Here is a 16,730-nt window from a genome sequence, read left to right as displayed (position 1 = left end):
GGGGGGGGGAGCCCGTCCCGGGGAATCCCCGCCCGGATGAACGAGAGCGGCAGGCGCAGAACGGCTGAGAATCGTGGTTTCTCCGTTTAATGTTTCAGTGTGAAAATACTAGAGAAAAGTTGATAAACCAGCCCCAAAATATCCAAAGGGTTTTTTTGAACGTCACCGGTTCCTTCCCCGACCCGACAGGAACATGCACGGGGAGGGGGCCGCTGCGCCCGGGGGCGGCGGAGCTCCCGGGAATCCCGGCCCCCTCCCACGACCTGAGTTAGGGGAGATGGAGGGAGCGGGACGGGACGGGGAACACGGGGCAGACACGGCAGGGACACAACGGCAGAACGGGGGAGGGGCTTCCGACCCACTGGCCCGAGGCAGGGAGATGGCACGGGAAAGGCGTACAAAAGAGTCCACTATAAAACAAGCGCAGGGCACAACCCGGCTCCTGGAAACTCACAAAGGTGTTAAAAACCCAGATTTTTTTCCCCCAAAAAAATTTCCAGGGGGAGACGCGGAGCTGACAGTGACACCTCGTCAGGCTGGGTGCTGCCCGTCGCTGCAGATCGGGGGCGCAGAGAAGCCCGTGGGTGTCCCCTCTGCCCGGGGCCTGGGGGCAGCTCAGTGCCCCGGAGCAGCCGCGTGTTTGGCAGGAGAGGGTGAGGAGGAGGAGGAGGAGGAGGAGGGGGAGGAGGAAGCACCGCTCAGGGCGGACTGAAGGTAGACGGTCTTGTGAAAGAGTCTGTTGCTGAGGAAAACCACCAAGGAGAAGAGACGGAGCTGGAAGTGGCTGAAAGGGAAGAGAATCCATCAGCTCCCGATGCGAGGAACGCCCCCGGCAGGGTTTTGGGGAGCGCTGGGGGAGGCTGGGGATGTTGGACAAGGATCCAAGGTGGGAATGAGGGATACTCACTAGGTTTTGCCGGGGGTCCTGGCTTCATTGGCGCTGATGATGAAGAGAGGGAAAAGGATGGAAAAGAGGCAACCACTGCAAGGGAAAAATACAATACAATACAATACAATAAAATAAAATAAAATAAGGGGCACTCGGGGGGTCTGGTGGGTGTCAGGAGGAGGAGGGGCCCAAGTGGCTTTCCCACCTGATGATGTAGGAGGACTGCATGGCTGTCAGAAATGCCAGTGGCAAGCCGAAGCCGAAGTAGTAGGGCCAGTTCCTCTCGATGTTGGACAACCGTTGGTGCATTTCGATTCCTGCCAAGAGGAAAATCCCGTGGGAATGAACCCGTGGTGAGGAGACACCCTCACTAGAGAGTCACAGAACCATTTAGGCTGGGATCAATCACCTCCTTTGACCAATCCCCACCTTATCAATAGACCAGAGCACTGAGTGCCGCACTCAGTCATCCCCTGAGCAACTCCAAGGATGGGGACTACACCATCTCCCTGGGCAGCCCCTTCCAATGCCTGACCACCCTTTCAGAGAAGAAATTCATCCTGATGTCCAACCTGACCCTCCCCTGGCACAACTTGAGGCCGTGTCCTCTCATCCTGTCACTTTTTAAATGGGAGCAGAGCTGACTCCCACCTGGCTGCCCGCTCCTGTCAGGGCGTTGTGGAGACCCAGGTCCCCCCTGAGCCTCCTTTTCTCCAGGATGAGCTCCCCAAGCTGCTCCAGACCCTTCCCCAGCTCTGTGCCCATCTCTGGACACGCTTCGGCTCCTCAATGTCCTTCTTGTCATGAGGGGCCCAGAACTGGGCACAGCACTTGAGGCCTCACCAGTGCCTCACCAATGCCCTGGAGCTGTGGCCACACTGGGGCTGGTACAGGCCAGGTACCACTGGCCTTCTTACCACCTGAGCACACTGCTGGCTCACATTTACCCTTCATTCCATATAAAAACTGCTGGAAGATGAGTCTGTGACACCCCAGTTGGATGCTCCTTCAGTGGAGAAACCCGCAATCCTGGTAAATTCCCCCTTTCCACGCAGGGAGCCCTCCCTCACCTTTGTTAAACCAGCGGTACTCGAAGCAGTAGAGCGAGTAGAGCAGCGACATGTGGAGGAGGCTGATCAGCTGCCCAATGAGGTCGATGGGGAACAGGCTCACAATCATTCCCTGGGACAGAAAAGGAGCAGATTGAGGGAGGGATGCTCAGGATTTGGGGGAGGGAACCACCCTGGCTTGGTTTCTCATCTCACCTGGATGAGGAAGAGCGCCTGCAACAGGAGGTTGAACAGCATGTCAGCGATGATTTTGCTGACGCTGGGGAAGGGGTGAGGCTTCCTGCCCGACACTTCGAACGCCAGATCCGCGATGTCCTGCCAGCAGAGACAGGGGCTTGAGGCAAATGGAACTCCAGAGCAGTGGGGGCTTCAGGGAAATTAAACCTGGGATGATGCTTCTATTCCCTCCAGGAATATGCCCACAGCCCGTTCTGGGGTGGGATTTCATCTTGTGCCCCCACACCACCCGATCGAGCCCCACCCAGTGAGGAAACTCCCCGTTTGCTCAAGGCAGGGCCCAGGTTCCTGTCACCTACCTGAAACCAGATGGCATTGACCACCTTACTGAGCACAAAGAGGGGCAGGACCCAGAGAGCGCTGAAAATGGAGGTGAGGATGAACTCCAGCCAGGACCAGACGTCGCCATGTAAGGAAGGGTCACCTTCGGAAGACAGACAGACAGACGCACGTGAGGAACTGGTGTAGGAACCTCCAAATGCTTCCTGGCACAGCTGTCAGGGAATTCCTCCTGACTCTAGTGCTCTAAGTGTCTTTAAAAGCACATTTCCACTCACTTGATTTTTATTTAAATGCAAACACACACAGACAAATGTGTTTGAAATGGCAAGACCCCCGGGCTGGATCCCTGACATGCACAGGCTGTCAGCAATGATCCACCCCTGGTTTTCTACTGGGCGATTAATGATGGGATTGGTTGGGACTGGGAGGAAGAGGAAAACAACACAAGGAGACAGAGGTGTGAGGAACAGCTCAGTGGGACAGAGACTCAGCTCGTGAGGGTGTTGGGACCCTCTGAACGCATCCCATGGACTACTGAGCACCCTGGAACACCTCGAGGGGAAAGGCACCCACCGATGATCTGCGCCGTGACCGACTGAAGGACGGGGATGAACACTCGGTAGAACAAGAAGAGACTAAGCTGCAGGGAAAAACAAACAAACAAGGGTTCTCAGTGAGGCATTTTGCACTCCTCTGGCTACAGATCCAAAGGCACATGTGCTTCTCTTCCCCCAGTGATCCATAAACACAGAGGAGCAAAGATTTGTTTAAATACAGCCACAATCTACAGCTGAACACTTTAATCCATGCCAATCCCTCATACTCTGCACCAGTGTAAGGAGAAAATGAAGCCATTTATTTGGTTATTTGATTTATGAAGTGTTGGCTCCATTAAGGATCAGCCTCATGAACCAGGCATGGGAAGTCAGAGCTGAGGAAGTGTCTTTAAGACATCAATATCCAATTGGCAAAGCAGTATCCCAGGCTGCAGCAAAGCAGGAATTGAATATTCAGGTGGAGAGCAGTCTCTAAGACTTGGAAAAGCAGCTTGGGTTTCATGTGTGGGTCTCTTGAGTAAGTCTACGGTCCTGTATCCCACGGTGAATCCGTCAAAATACAGCTTTGGGATGGGAATGTGGTGGCTCTGAGCAATTCCTGCTGCCATGCTGATGGCTCACCACTCACAGCATATGAGGGCTGGAGCAGGACATGGGTTTTCACCGGGGTTTTAAAATAAAACCCGTAATAAATAATAAAAATTCCCACATACCCAGAAGACGCCTCCATTCCAGGCACAACACTGAAATATCCGGCTCACTATCCGGGGTTCACTGCGGGAGAGAGGCGTGTTAATGTCCCAGCACCTGGACAAATGTCCCCTCACGAGTGCCAACTTCTGCCCCACACTCTGGACACTTTGGAAAAGTCACCAAGAACCAGCTCAACACCAGTGGTGCACCTGATTTTATCCAAACACAGAAATCCTGGAAGGAATCCCTGCACAGACTCACACCATGTCTCAGCCAGTTCAGTCTCTACAAGACTTACATCAGGGAGACTCATTCAACCTTTAGTAAGTCCCAAAATCTGCACTGAAACAGAAGAAAAGCAAAGCTCTCTTCCAGATTTTTAAGCATGTATTGGAGATCTCAGGCTTTGTTCTCTCCAAACTCTTGCCATAATAAAATTTGGAAATTTGGGGCATTTTTTGGTCTTGGAAGAGACTGTTTCAGCTTGGGGTGGTTTTGGTGTCTCCACTTGGACATGCAAGAGCAGCTCTGTGGGACTCTGCAGCACTTCCCCAGTCAGCTCTTGACACCAGAGGGATTTTGCTATAAAGAAAACCAGCAAAATCCAGCTGTTTATTTATATAAACAAACCAAAAAAGTTGTACCTTTCTTCAGAGGCAGATGTGGAGCTGCAGAGACCCCTGAGGAGTATCGGGATCATGGGAGACTTTTCTTGCACCTTTCAGCCAGCCTCCCACCCAGCCAGCCACAATAATTGGTAAATATGTCTCAGAATGTGCATTACTGCCCAAAACCACTGCGTGAGGTGCCAGCCCAGTGCCATCAGTGCAGCAGAGACATCCTGGCATGGTCTGGGAGTCAGATATGGGAACAGATGCTGTTTGCTCCCACGAGGGGATAATTCTGGCATTTCCAGAACCACTGAGGTTCTGCAGTTCCAGACTCCCCAAAACACAGCAGGGCTGGGGAAGAGACACTGGATCTGCCCTGACATGGACATCGGATCCAAGCTGCTCTTTCTTCCCTGATCCCACGATTACCAGCAACAGCAATGGATCTGAGATAGCACAAGGATTCAGGAAGAAAAGAAACCCATAAATCCAGGTTCTTTCAGGGGTAATTCAAGCTGATTATCAAACAACATAAAAGGTCTGACTTCTTATCTCACGGTAACAGCTCCAGCTCCATTACGCAGCAGAAAAAGGGGAGTTCCATGCCACGTGTTTCCCATTTATTGGCTCTGACTACCAGAGGAGAAGAGAATTACCCCATTTACCCCATTTCTGACCGGCCACGCCCCATACTCACTTCTCTTGCTTCTTCTCTTCCATGTGAAACCTCCGCTGGGCGAGTGCGCTGTTGGCTCTCCTCCGCCTCTGCTCTTCCCTTTTCTGCTGGATCCGGGCGTCCAGCTTGGAGATGGTGCAGATGCCCCAGATGGAGTCCTTAATTCCCTGTGGACATGAGGAGAGAGGAGCAATCAATGGGATGTGGCTGACCCAGGCCATCCAAACCCTCCTGGTGCCATGGCTGGCCTCGCTCCCTGGCTGCTTGGGCTCAGCTGGAGCCAAGGCCGGGAGGAGATGCACCACCACCTCTCTTCCATGGCCCAGTGACCTAAATCACTGCACATTCCAGCGTCTCCAGGACCAGCATTAACTTTTTCTGTAAAGGTGTGATTTCTCTTCCAATCTGCACTATTTATAACCCTGGCAGAAATCAGAGTCAGATCTCTCCCAGCCTTGTCTGGCAGGAAGCCCCTCATCCCCTGCCAGCTCTCTGAGGCCAATAAAATGGAATTACACCAGTATTTGGGATGTGCAAAGTCTCACTTTATGTTATGAGTTTGATGCTTATTCCTTCACAAATAAAAGCATCTGTCTTCATCCCAGAAACTTCCTCCCACCAGCCACATCCCTGCAAATCTGTTAGTAGGGGAGTGCCCAGAAGTTTTCCCTTACTCCACGTTTGGAAGATTTGCAGTGCCGTCTCCTCGGACTCGGCTTGTCCAGAGCAGCTGTGGCTGCCCCATCCCTGGAAGTGCCCAAGGCCAGGCTGGATGGGGCTTGGAGCAACCTGGGACAGTGGGAGGTGTCCCTGGCCATGGCAGGGACATGGAACGAGAAAGACTTAAAGGCGCCTTCCAACCCAACCCATTCTGGGATCCTATTCAATTATTTCCAGCTCCAGATGATCCCATAACCATAACATCAATTGTGTGTCATCACAATTTCCCTTTAAAATAGAGGTCATAAGGATGAGCCAGGACGGTGTTACCACCCTGGTGGCAGTTGGGCACATGGAGTTCTTGATCAAAGAGGACAAATTTCAATGCCAAATTAATGTCTGAAACAGCAGAGCTGGGCCCTGACCCAGGCAGCTCTTCCAACTGATGGTGTAGGAGCACTGGGAAATGACAAAGCTCCTGCTTTTAGGTTGTAGCCACAGGGCTTTCACCAAATCTTTGCTTCTTTTCCAAACCAAGTTATTTCTGAGCACAAATTACTGCATGAGTGGCTTTTAGCCTGTGTTTACCCCTGGATGGAGGAAGACAGGGTGGGACCTTATTGCTGGGACAGAGCTGCTGTGGTCACAGACATTCATTTATTATTGTTGTTAGAATTATTATTAAATTATACACATTATACACTCTATATTAAAATATATTATACATTTTGTGCGTTGTTCTATACTGTTATTTTATAATTAATACTACTATTAATATTATTGAGATTTTTCATTAATTTGTGCCCAAAGGAAATCCATCAGAAGTTCAGCAGCAAACACCGAGCCCTTTGCACATAGACACACCACACAGCAGTGTTAAAGTACACCTGGAGACCCTTTTCCTTCAAATTCCCTGATGCCATGGGAAGGAGGGTGCTCCCAAAGCGAACAGGAGCACCCCAGGACGCGGAGCCTCACCCTGACGAGGTCATGAAGGAAGATTCTCACGCTGTCTGCCATCTCGACTCCAGCATCACCTCTGCTTCCCAAACTATCAACTACAGGGAGAGGGGGAGAGCCAGGCCCAAGCCTCTCTCATCCTGGAGAGATGGGAAACGGATGGAGCCTGCGGAGAGAGAACACACAGGGCCATGGCAGAACTGGTGACACTGGGCTGACCGGGGAATGACAAATTCAATCACACTCCGGTGATTTCCAACAGGAGTCCCGGCCCTCACTGGGAATGGACCCACCCTGCTCATATCACAGTGTTAACGAGCTCAGGGTTAGAGCTCAAGGTTAGAGGAACAGCTCTTGGAAAGCACCAGAGAACTAAAACCAGCATCTGAATCAAGGAAGAAAAAAAATCACCAGCTAACAAAACCCGTGTGTTCCCACCAGGATGCAAACCTCTCATTCCTCCCAGGCAGAGCTCCCAGCAGCTCTGGAGCAGGCTGGAGTCACAAACCCCGGCAGGGCAGTGGTGCTGCTGCGGCCGCAGGACACAAACAATCAAAAATCATTTTAAAAATGGGTTTGTTTTGGTTATTCCGAGTCAAACCCTGCCGGGATCTAAGCTGCAGAACCAGAAATGGGCTCCAGATTTATTACCGAGTTAGTCAAAGGCAGCTTCATCCTAAAAACCCGAGTCAAGGAATACCCTGAGGGGGAAGGCACCCACAGGAACCGCCCACCGCTGAGGGGTGACCTGGGGGTCTGCACCCCCCGACAGCTGAGGGGGTGACCCTCAGCCACACGGCGAGGGGCGGAACCCCCTCGTGGCTGCCGGGGGTCTGTGCGACCCCCCATAATCCAGGGGCGCCCGTACTTTACCTCAGGGCTGTCCCCACAGTCTCCCCACACTGTGCGTTTGAGGGGCGACCGTTCCCAAATTCCCTCAGGGCCGCCCCCGCAGTGCCCAGAATCCCCTCGGCGTTTGTTTCGCCACGGCTACCCCGAGGCCCGCGGTTCCCGGGGGTGCCCCCCGAAGGTCTCTCCGTGTGCCGCCCCCCGGTCCCCCCGCACTCACCGGGGCCGGGCCGGGGGCGCACGGCGGGACGGGCCCGGCTCACACGGCCCGGCCGCGCCCACCGCGCATGCGCCGCGCCCGCCGCGCACACGCAGTTCTGCGGCCCCGCCCGCTGCCGCTCGCCCCGCCCAGCGCGCTGGCCCCGCCCACTGAACAGCCCCGCCCACTGCCGAGCTCCGCCCACTGCCGGGGCCCGCCCACTACCGGGCCCCGCCCACTGCCGGGGCCTGCCCACTGCCGGGGCCCGCCCACTACCGGGCCCCGCCCACTGCCGAGCCCCGCCCACTGCCCGGCCCCGCCCACTTCCGAGCCCCGCCCACTACCGGGCCCCGCCCACTGCCACTCGCCCCCCCCACTGCCGAGCCCCGCCCACCTCCGAGCCCCGCCCACTGCCCGGCCCCGCCCACTGCGCATGCGCCAAACACCAGCGCGACCCGCCCCGCCCCCACCGCTGCTGCGCGTGAGCGCTGCTGCCGCCCGCCGCCAGGGGGCGCCACGTACCCTGGGAAGGGAATAGGGAACGGGGCGGATACGGGGGATACTGGGGGACACTGGGGGACACTGGGGGATACTGGGGGATACTGGGGATACGGGGGGATACTGGGGGATACTGGGGGGGATACTGGGGGGGATACTGGGGGGGATACTGGGGATACTGGGAACACTGGGGGATACTGGGGATACTGGGAATACTGGGGGATACTGGGGATACGGGGGGATACTGGGAATACTTGGGGATACTGGGGGGGATACTGGGAATACTTGGGGATACTGGGGATACGGGGGGATACTGGGAATACTGGGGATACTGGGGGATACTGGGGGGGATACTGGGGATACTGGGAATACTGGGGATACTGGGGAATACTGGGAACACTGGGGGATACTGGGAATACTGGGGATACTGGGGAATACTGGGAACACTGGGGGATACTGGGGATACTGGGGATACTGGGGGATACTGGGAATACTGGGGATACTGGGGGATACTGGGGATACTGAGAATACTGGGAATACTGGGGGATACTGGGGGATACTGGGAATACTGGGGAATACTGGGGGATACTGGAGATACTGGGGATACTGGGAATACTGGGAATACTGGAAATACTGGGGATACTGGGGAATACTGGAAATACTGGGGATACTGGGGGATACTGGGGGATACTGGGGATACTGGAGATACTGGGGAATACTGGGGGATACTGGAGATACTGGGGGATACTGGGGGATACTGGGAATACTGGGGATACTGGGAATAACTGGGGATACTGGGAATACTGGGAATACTGGGAATACTAGGGATACTGGGGGGTACTGGGAATACTGGGGGATACTGGGGATACTGGGAGATACTGGGAATACTGTGGGATACTGGGGGATACTGGGGGATACTGGGGAATGCTGGGGGATACTGGGGGATACTGGAGATACTGGGGATACTGGGGGATACTGGGAATACTGGGGATACTGGGAATACTGGGGGGTACTGGGAATACTGGGAATACTGGGAATACTAGGGATACTGGGGGGTACTGGGAATACTGGGGGATACTGGGGATACTGGGAGATACTGGGAATACTGGGGATACTGGGAATACTGGGGGGTACTGGGAATACTGGGAATACTGGGAATACTAGGGATACTGGGGGGTACTGGGAATACTGGGGGATACTGGGGATACTGGGAGATACTGGGAATACTGTGGGATACTGGGGGATACTGGGGATACTGGGAGATACTGGGAATACTGTGGGATACTGGGGGATACTGGGGGATACTGGGGAATGCTGGGGGATACTGGGGGATACTGGAGATACTGGGGATACTGGGGGATACTGGGAATACTGGGGATACTGGGAATACTGGGGGGTACTGGGAATACTGGGAATACTGGGAATACTAGGGATACTGGGGGGTACTGGGAATACTGGGGGATACTGGGGATACTGGGAGATACTGGGAATACTGGGGATACTGGGAATACTGGGGGGTACTGGGAATACTGGGAATACTGGGAATACTAGGGATACTGGGGGGTACTGGGAATACTGGGGGATACTGGGGATACTGGGAGATACTGGGAATACTGTGGGATACTGGGGGATACTGGGGGATACTGGGAATACTGGGGATACTGGGAATACTGGGGGGTACTGGGAATACTGGGAATACTGGGAATACTAGGGATACTGGGGGGTACTGGGAATACTGGGGGATACTGGGGATACTGGGAGATACTGGGAATACTGTGGGATACTGGGGGATACTGGGGGATACTGGGGAATGCTGGGGGATACTGGGGGATACTGGAGATACTGGGGATACTGGGGGATACTGGGAATACTGGGGATACTGGGAATACTGGGGGGTACTGGGAATACTGGGAATACTGGGAATACTAGGGATACTGGGGGGTACTGGGAATACTGGGGGATACTGGGGATACTGGGAGATACTGGGAATACTGTGGGATACTGGGGGATACTGGGGGATACTGGGGAATGCTGGGGGATACTGGGAATACTGGGGGGTACTGGGAATACTGGGGGATACTGGGGATACTGGGAGATACTGGGAATACTGTGGGATACTGGGGGATACTGGGGGATACTGGGAATACTGGGGATACTGGGAATACTGGGGGGTACTGGGAATACTGGGAATACTGGGAATACTAGGGATACTGGGGGGTACTGGGAATACTGGGGGATACTGGGGATACTGGGAGATACTGGGAATACTGTGGGATACTGGGGGATACTGGGGGATACTGGGGAATGCTGGGGGATACTGGGGGATACTGGAGATACTGGGGATACTGGGGGATACTGGGAATACTGGGGATACTGGGAATACTGGGGGGTACTGGGAATACTGGGAATACTGGGAATACTAGGGATACTGGGGGGTACTGGGAATACTGGGGGATACTGGGGATACTGGGAGATACTGGGAATACTGGGGGATACTGGGGGATACTGGGGGATACTGGGGAATGCTGGGGGATACTGGGAATACTGGGGATACTGGGAGGTACTGGGGGTGTCCTGGTTTTGAAAGACAGGTGTCTGCTAAGGAAGGCAGAAGCCTCCCTTGAAGTGGCAGATGTAACCCCTTTTCCCTCCGAGTTATTATAATTTTGAAATCAAGGGCTTTTAGGCAAAGATGTGGGAAATAGGAATAACAGCTCTTTACTCTCTCTCTATATATATCTATATGTATATAAGCACTCAAACAAAACAACAACAACTATGGCAGTAACAGCAAACAATCCCAAACCCAGCCCCAGCCTTCTCGGCTGTCAGGCCCTTTCCCCTCGGGTGCAGTTCCGCTCGCAGCCGGCAGGGGCGCTGGCGGCTCCCGGTGAGCAGGGCAGGTGCGATGGTTCCCCCGCGGCTGCAGGGGGCGCTCCGGAGCGAGCTCGGGGAGCACGCGGCACCGGTGCCCCGGGATCCCGGGAAGGGATGGGACAAAGGCCTCACAAACCCCTGGGCAGCCGATCCCGGGCTCTCGGGAACAGCAGGCTGGAACGGCAGGGACGAGCACAGATCCCAGAGGACAGATGAGATGTATCCAAACGGGGAACCCCCCGGAGGTCCACGCAGGCAGGGAGAGCACGGCTACAGCGTAGCGAAGGCTCGAAGCAGCAGCGAGGCAGGGCGGCCACAGCCCGGCCTCCAGCAGGGCAGGGAAAGCGGCTTTGGGATCCCGGCGTTGTTTCCAGCAGAAAGAAAAACGGCCAAAAAAAGAACCAGCAGCTCCTTTGTCTGCAGCTTCTCTCCCCAAACGCCGAGAGCGAACTGACCCCACACCCAGGTGAAACAAAGGAGTAGCCAGGCCCACCCCACCCCCAATGGGCAGCTCTTTCGTCTTTCTTAAGTACAGCCATTTGTCCCGTAGCAACATGCATATGTTTAGGAAAAAACTAGGACTAAACTAAAACCCCAACGGGGGGTACTGGGGGGTACCGGAAATACTGGGAATACTGGGGGACACTGGGGGGATACTGGGAATACTGGGGATACTGGGGGATACCGGGAATACTGGGGGACACTGGGGGGATACTGGGGACACTGGGGATACTGGGAACACCGGGGGATACTGGAGGGATACAGGGGACACTGGGGATACTGGGGGATACTGGGAACACTGGGGGATACTGGGGGGATATGGGGGATACTGGGAACACTGGGGCTGGGGGCACTGGGGAGATAATGGGAGCACTGGATGAGGTAATGGGCATACTGCAACTGGGGACACTGGGGTGGATAATGGGAGCACTGGTGGGATACTGGGGCACTGGAGATGGGGACACTGCAGGACAGTGGTGGGATACTGAGGATACTGGGGCTGGAGGCACTGTGGGGATAATGGGATCCCTGGGGGTATATTGGGGCTGGAGGCACTGGGGGAATATTGAGGGCACTGGATCATAATGGAAGTGTGGGGGGAAATGGGGGCTAGTGGGGACACTGGGGGAGTAACACGGACACTGGGCCTGGGGCACAGGAACATAATGGGGGTACTGGGAATGGAGGGCATTGGAGGGATAATGGGAGCACTGGGGGAATGGGCGACAGTGAGGACACTGGGACTGGGGGGAACTGGGGAGGCAATAGGTAACATTGTGGGATACTGGGGACACTGGGACTGGGAGTATGGGAACATAATGGGGATACTGGGATGGAACAGGGCGTAGTGAGGACACTGAAGCTGTGGAGGGTCTTAATGGGGACATTAGAACTGAGGGTACTGGGTGGGATACTGGTAGCACTGCTGGAGGGAGCATGGCAGGTGTGGACCCCATTAATTCCCCGGCACACTCATCATCCAACCATTTTATTCCTACAGGGCACAACCTCTGGCCTGGGGAGGGGGGGTCCATGGCTGTGCCTCAGTTTCCCCCCTCCCCACCCCCATCAAACCACGCCATGCTCCTCCAGCGGCTCCCCATCCACCAGCCTGTCCCACCCCAGCCTCCGCAGATCCAGGGTCTCGTAGCGGCCCTTGATCACCAGCTCAGCCATGGCCCTGCCGGCAGCTGGCGAGTGTTGGAGCCCATGGCCACTAAAACCCGCAGCCAGAAACAGGTTTTCCAGCCGGGGGTGCGGGCCCAGCACCACGTTCTGGTCAAAGGTGTTGTAGTCGTAGTATCCCGCCCAAGAGCCCTGGACCCGCAGGGATTCGAAAGCCGGGACCCGCCGAGCCAGCCGGGGCCAGACCTGCTCCTGGAAATAATCGTGATCCACCGAGAGATCGCTGGGATCTGGCTCTTCCTCCTGGGAAAGGATAAACTCGGGGAGTCTGATGAAGAACAGGGGGGTGAATGATCTTAGGGTGTGGATACAAAAATGCTGCTAGCGAGGATTTTCTTGCTATTTTCTAAGTCCGTGAGAGACTTTTCTCTCTCACAGAAGATGCAGCAGAGTTCTGTAAACAACCAAGCCACCTGCAACCTTGAAAAGTCTTGTTTATGGTACAGTAGAAAAATATTTTGACAATGGATGTTTTAGGATTTTGGCCAATCACCCCAAGGGGTGGCTGATCCTTTGTCCAATTAGACTATGAAGAAAAAAGTCTATAAAAGAGTTTGTAAAATAATTAAATAAATCAATCTTGCTACACAATTCCTGCCTGCTGGATCTTCTTTCTCCTCCTCCCTATGGCTGTGGGACACCGTGATACACCCTAGGGCCCAGGCCTGTGGTAATATTAGGCGACCCCACGGGCTCACCTCAGAGGGGCTCATCCCGCCCAGGTAGTTCCCAGCGAAGCCATCCCGACGGAAATAAGCACCGGAGGTGTCGATGAGGAAGGGGCAGGAGAGGCCAGGGCCATTGCGGCAGTGCCAGGAGAACACATACCTGGGGAACCCCCAAAAAGAGTGTGAGGGGTGCTCCCCCTGTCCCCCAATATGGTGCAGTGGGGCTGGGATGGGGAGATGTTTGACCCCCCCCCAAAAATAACATGGAGGGGTCACGTCACTCCTAGACACACTGGAGGGGCTGGGAGTGTGGGGATAATTGAAATACTGTGAGGGGTAATGGGGATAATTGGGCTGGAGTCAAGGTAATGGAGGCACTGGGGGAATAATGGGGGCACTGGGAATACTGGGGGAATACTGTGGATACTGGGGCTAGGGGCACTGAGGGGAAATAGGTGACACTGAGGAGATAATGGGGACACTGGGATTGGGAGTATGGGGATGTAATGGGGACACTGGGGCTGGGGGCACTTGAGGAATAATGGGAGCTCCAGGATGCAAGACCCCACTTCCAAACAACAGACTGAGGAAGCTCACCATCAACCCCAGAAGCTGGAGGGTGGTGGGTGCTGGGACGTGTGTCCCATTCTGTGATCCCTCCCAAGATAGCACCCAGGGGTTCACGTCACCCCCTCTTAGACAGAGGGGTGCCAGGATGACACCCCCCCAAAATAAAAGTACCCACAACACAGGGGTGGGGGGTGCTCCCCAAAACAGCACCAAGGGGATCACCCCCCTGAAAAAGGAGTTGCTGGGATGTGTCCCCACTCTGACCCCAGGAGCTGCCCCACAACAGAGGGGTGCTGCCCGGCTGTCCCTGCTGGGAGCCCCCGGTACCTCTTCCTGGGCTGGATGGGCAGGGGGGGCCGGCACAGCCCCCTGGGCAGCCCGTCTGCCTCCAGCAGCTTCCCAGCCCAGGCACCTGCAGCATTGACCACGATGGCACAGGCGACCGGCTGGTATTCCAGGCTGTCTGGCATGTAGATCTGGGAGGGCACAGACGGGGGTCACGGGTGCCAGGGGGTCACGGGCGCTCCTGGGAAGCTGGGGGGTGGCACAGACACTCACGTGGACGTATTTGATGCGCGCCGACGGCGGTGCTGGTGGCATCATGTGGTTGGCTGAGGTGACAAAAGCTGGAGGGTTTTGGGGTCAGGTGGGGGGTCCTGGGGGTGGCAGGAGGGAATCCTCACTGTGCACCCCCATCCCTCACCTCGCACCTCCCCGGAGCAGCTCTGGACCCCCAGGGATGTGGCTTTGCGCCGGAAAGCGTTGAGGAGGGTCCAGGGGTCGAACCAGCCTTCATCCTCCAGACCTGGGCAGGGAAACATGGGGGGGGACTACAGCGTGACCCACCAATACATGCACTTTTTGGGGGGCTGGACTTCCCTTTCCATAAATAAAGCCAGAATGCATCGGGAGCATGGGGATGAGGATGAGGAAGGGTGTTGCCCTCCCCCATCCTCCCACGTACCATAGGATGCCACAGCCACATCCTCCGTGTTTATCCAGGGGAATTTCGCCTTCAGCTGGGTGGGGGACAGCAGGGTCACCTGTGCCCCTTCGTCCCTGGGGATGGCCAGCATGTGGAGGAGGGTCAAGATGACCCTCACCCCCTGAAACCTGTCCCCCCCGGGAGGGTCCTGTGTGTGTCCCCCACCTCTGGAGCTGGACAGTGGCCTCCAGCGCGGCAGCGCTCTGGGGGGATGCCAGGAACAGATATCCCGAGGGCTGGAACTGGATGTCGATGGGGGGCTCATTCGGCACCCCAAGGTGCTCCTGTAAGGAGATAGGGGGACCACGGTGAGTGGGGCTGGATTCCCCAAATTCCCCCCCGCCCATATAACCAACCCCACATACATTGATGTCGCGGAGGAAGCTGGCAGAGAAACGGGACATTTGGATATTTTCCCGGAGGGAAAACTGCTGCCGGATCCCCCCCACCGACAGCACCGTGGAGGCTCTGGAATACTGAAGGAGAGGACCCCAAAAAATAAAAGGGGTTCAGGGGGTTTCCCATGGCCGTACCCTGCCCTGGGAAGGGGGTGTCTCACCATGGGGTCCCGCTCCACCACGAGCACCCTCATTCCGTGCCGCCGCCGCCGGCCCTCCAGCACCTTCAGCCAGTAGGCCACGGACCAGCCCACCACGCCGCCCCCCACCACCACCACATCGGCCTCGTCGGGGGGCCGGGGGTGCGGGTGGGTTCCCGGGGGGATCCAGCCCCGTCCTCCGCTCGCCGCGGCCGGCAGCTGATCCCTCAGGGTCTGTCCCATGCGCTGCAGGGTCTGCCCCAGCTCTGCCGGGCCAAAGGGGGCGATGGAGCCTGGGGGGCACAGCTGGCAGCCCCCATGGACCACCTACCCCAGTGCCCTCTGCACCCCTTGGGACCCCTCTAGGACACTCCCCGGGTAGCCCCGCTTCCTCAGACTCCCCCCAGGCCTCTCTGCGAACCCCCCAGCTCCTCCTGGGGCACGGGGGAAACGTCCCTGGGATCCCCACCAGTCCCTCGCGGTCCCCCAGTCTCGCCACCAGTGCCCCCTTGGGACCCCCAGTTCCCACTGGGACCCTTCCTCCAGTCTCCCCTGGGCCGTCTGGAATCCCCCAGTCTCCTCTGAGACCACCAGCCGCCCAATTCTCCCCCAACCCCTCCAATGCGCACTGTGATCTCCCGCAGTCCCCAGGGATCACCCCCAAGCCCCTCTGGCACCCTCCCATATACCCCATAACCACCCCAGCACCCCCCATTCCCGGGACACCCCATTCCTCCGACCCCGTCCCCATTCCCAGCACTCCGGACCCCGCCGTACATCCTCCTACACGCCAGCAACCCCTCCGTTCCCTGGGACCCCCCAATTTACTTGATCTCCCCCCCATCCTCAGCGATCCACACCCCCCCCCCCCCCCATTCCTCCCGTGCCCCTCCCCGTGTCCCCCAAATCCCCGCTGCGGTGCCCGGGACCCCTCCGGATCTCACCGCGGAAGAAGTCGGAGCTGAGCGGAGCCGCGGTGCGGAGGGGGCGGCCCGAGGCCCATCCCGGGATCCCCCCTGGTTCCGGGGTCCCCCTCCATCCCGGGATCCCCCCCGGTTCCGGGGTCCCCCCCCATCCCGGGGCCCTCCCCGGGGTCCCCGCTCCCAGCGCCCCCCGGCCCGGCACGCGCAGCGCGCGCCCGCACCGCAGCATGGCCCCGCCCCCTCCCCGTAGCTCCGCCCCCCGCCCCGCCCCCCGCCCGCCGCCATCCCGCCAACGGCGCGGG

General features: G+C 56.8%; 2 protein-coding genes across 2 annotated transcripts; both read right to left on the bottom strand.

The window, feature by feature from the left end:
• Positions 1 to 62: 62 nt before the first annotated feature.
• EI24 (EI24 autophagy associated transmembrane protein) lies at positions 63 to 7,772 on the bottom strand. Its single transcript, XM_032133949.1, has 11 exons — positions 7,705 to 7,772; positions 6,654 to 6,801; positions 5,037 to 5,182; positions 3,749 to 3,809; positions 3,052 to 3,118; positions 2,496 to 2,620; positions 2,155 to 2,274; positions 1,960 to 2,071; positions 1,095 to 1,206; positions 908 to 982; positions 63 to 784 (listed from the first exon to the last, which is right to left on the bottom strand). The coding sequence occupies exons 2-11, from the start codon at positions 6,693 to 6,695 to the stop codon at positions 616 to 618; spliced, it is 1,029 nt and encodes a 342-aa protein (XP_031989840.1). The 5' UTR covers positions 6,696 to 6,801; positions 7,705 to 7,772; the 3' UTR covers positions 63 to 615.
• Positions 7,773 to 12,531: 4,759 nt separating this feature from the next.
• Positions 12,532 to 16,657, bottom strand: FOXRED1 (FAD dependent oxidoreductase domain containing 1). The gene is made up of 10 exons (XM_032133955.1): positions 16,450 to 16,657; positions 15,527 to 15,771; positions 15,333 to 15,443; positions 15,133 to 15,251; positions 14,947 to 15,041; positions 14,686 to 14,787; positions 14,541 to 14,608; positions 14,310 to 14,458; positions 13,443 to 13,572; positions 12,532 to 12,987 (listed from the first exon to the last, which is right to left on the bottom strand). The coding sequence occupies exons 1-10, from the start codon at positions 16,655 to 16,657 to the stop codon at positions 12,628 to 12,630; spliced, it is 1,587 nt and encodes a 528-aa protein (XP_031989846.1). The 3' UTR covers positions 12,532 to 12,627.
• Between the last annotated feature and the right edge of the window lie 73 nt (positions 16,658 to 16,730).

This window comes from Corvus moneduloides, chromosome 25 (genome assembly GCF_009650955.1).
Source record: "Corvus moneduloides isolate bCorMon1 chromosome 25, bCorMon1.pri, whole genome shotgun sequence".
In the NCBI taxonomy this organism is placed as follows: Eukaryota; Metazoa; Chordata; class Aves; order Passeriformes; family Corvidae; genus Corvus; species Corvus moneduloides.
The sequence above is the reverse complement of the archived record's forward strand: the minus strand, read 5'-3'. Positions and strand labels throughout refer to the sequence as shown.

What these genes read in the sequence shown, in the direction of transcription:
- EI24 (XM_032133949.1), bottom strand. Translation starts at nt 6,695, where the DNA reads ATGGCAGACAGCGTGAGAATCTTCCTTCATGACCTCGTCAGG. An exon ending in GAAGAGAAGAAGCAAGAGAA is followed by an intron (nt 3,810 to 5,036) that starts GTGAGTATGGGG and finishes TCTCTCCCGCAG; the next exon opens with TGAACCCCGGATAGTGAGCC. An exon ending in CAGTCCTCCTACATCATCAG is followed by an intron (nt 983 to 1,094) that starts GTGGGAAAGCCA and finishes TTTCCCTTGCAG; the next exon opens with TGGTTGCCTCTTTTCCATCC.
- FOXRED1 (XM_032133955.1), bottom strand. Translation starts at nt 16,657, where the DNA reads ATGCTGCGGTGCGGGCGCGCGCTGCGCGTGCCGGGCCGGGGGGCGCTG. An exon ending in CAGCTCCGACTTCTTCCGCG is followed by an intron (nt 15,772 to 16,449) that starts GTGAGATCCGGA and finishes TTGGCCCGGCAG; the next exon opens with AGCTGGGGCAGACCCTGCAG. An exon ending in CTGCTCCGGGGAGGTGCGAG is followed by an intron (nt 14,609 to 14,685) that starts GTGAGGGATGGG and finishes AAAACCCTCCAG; the next exon opens with CTTTTGTCACCTCAGCCAAC.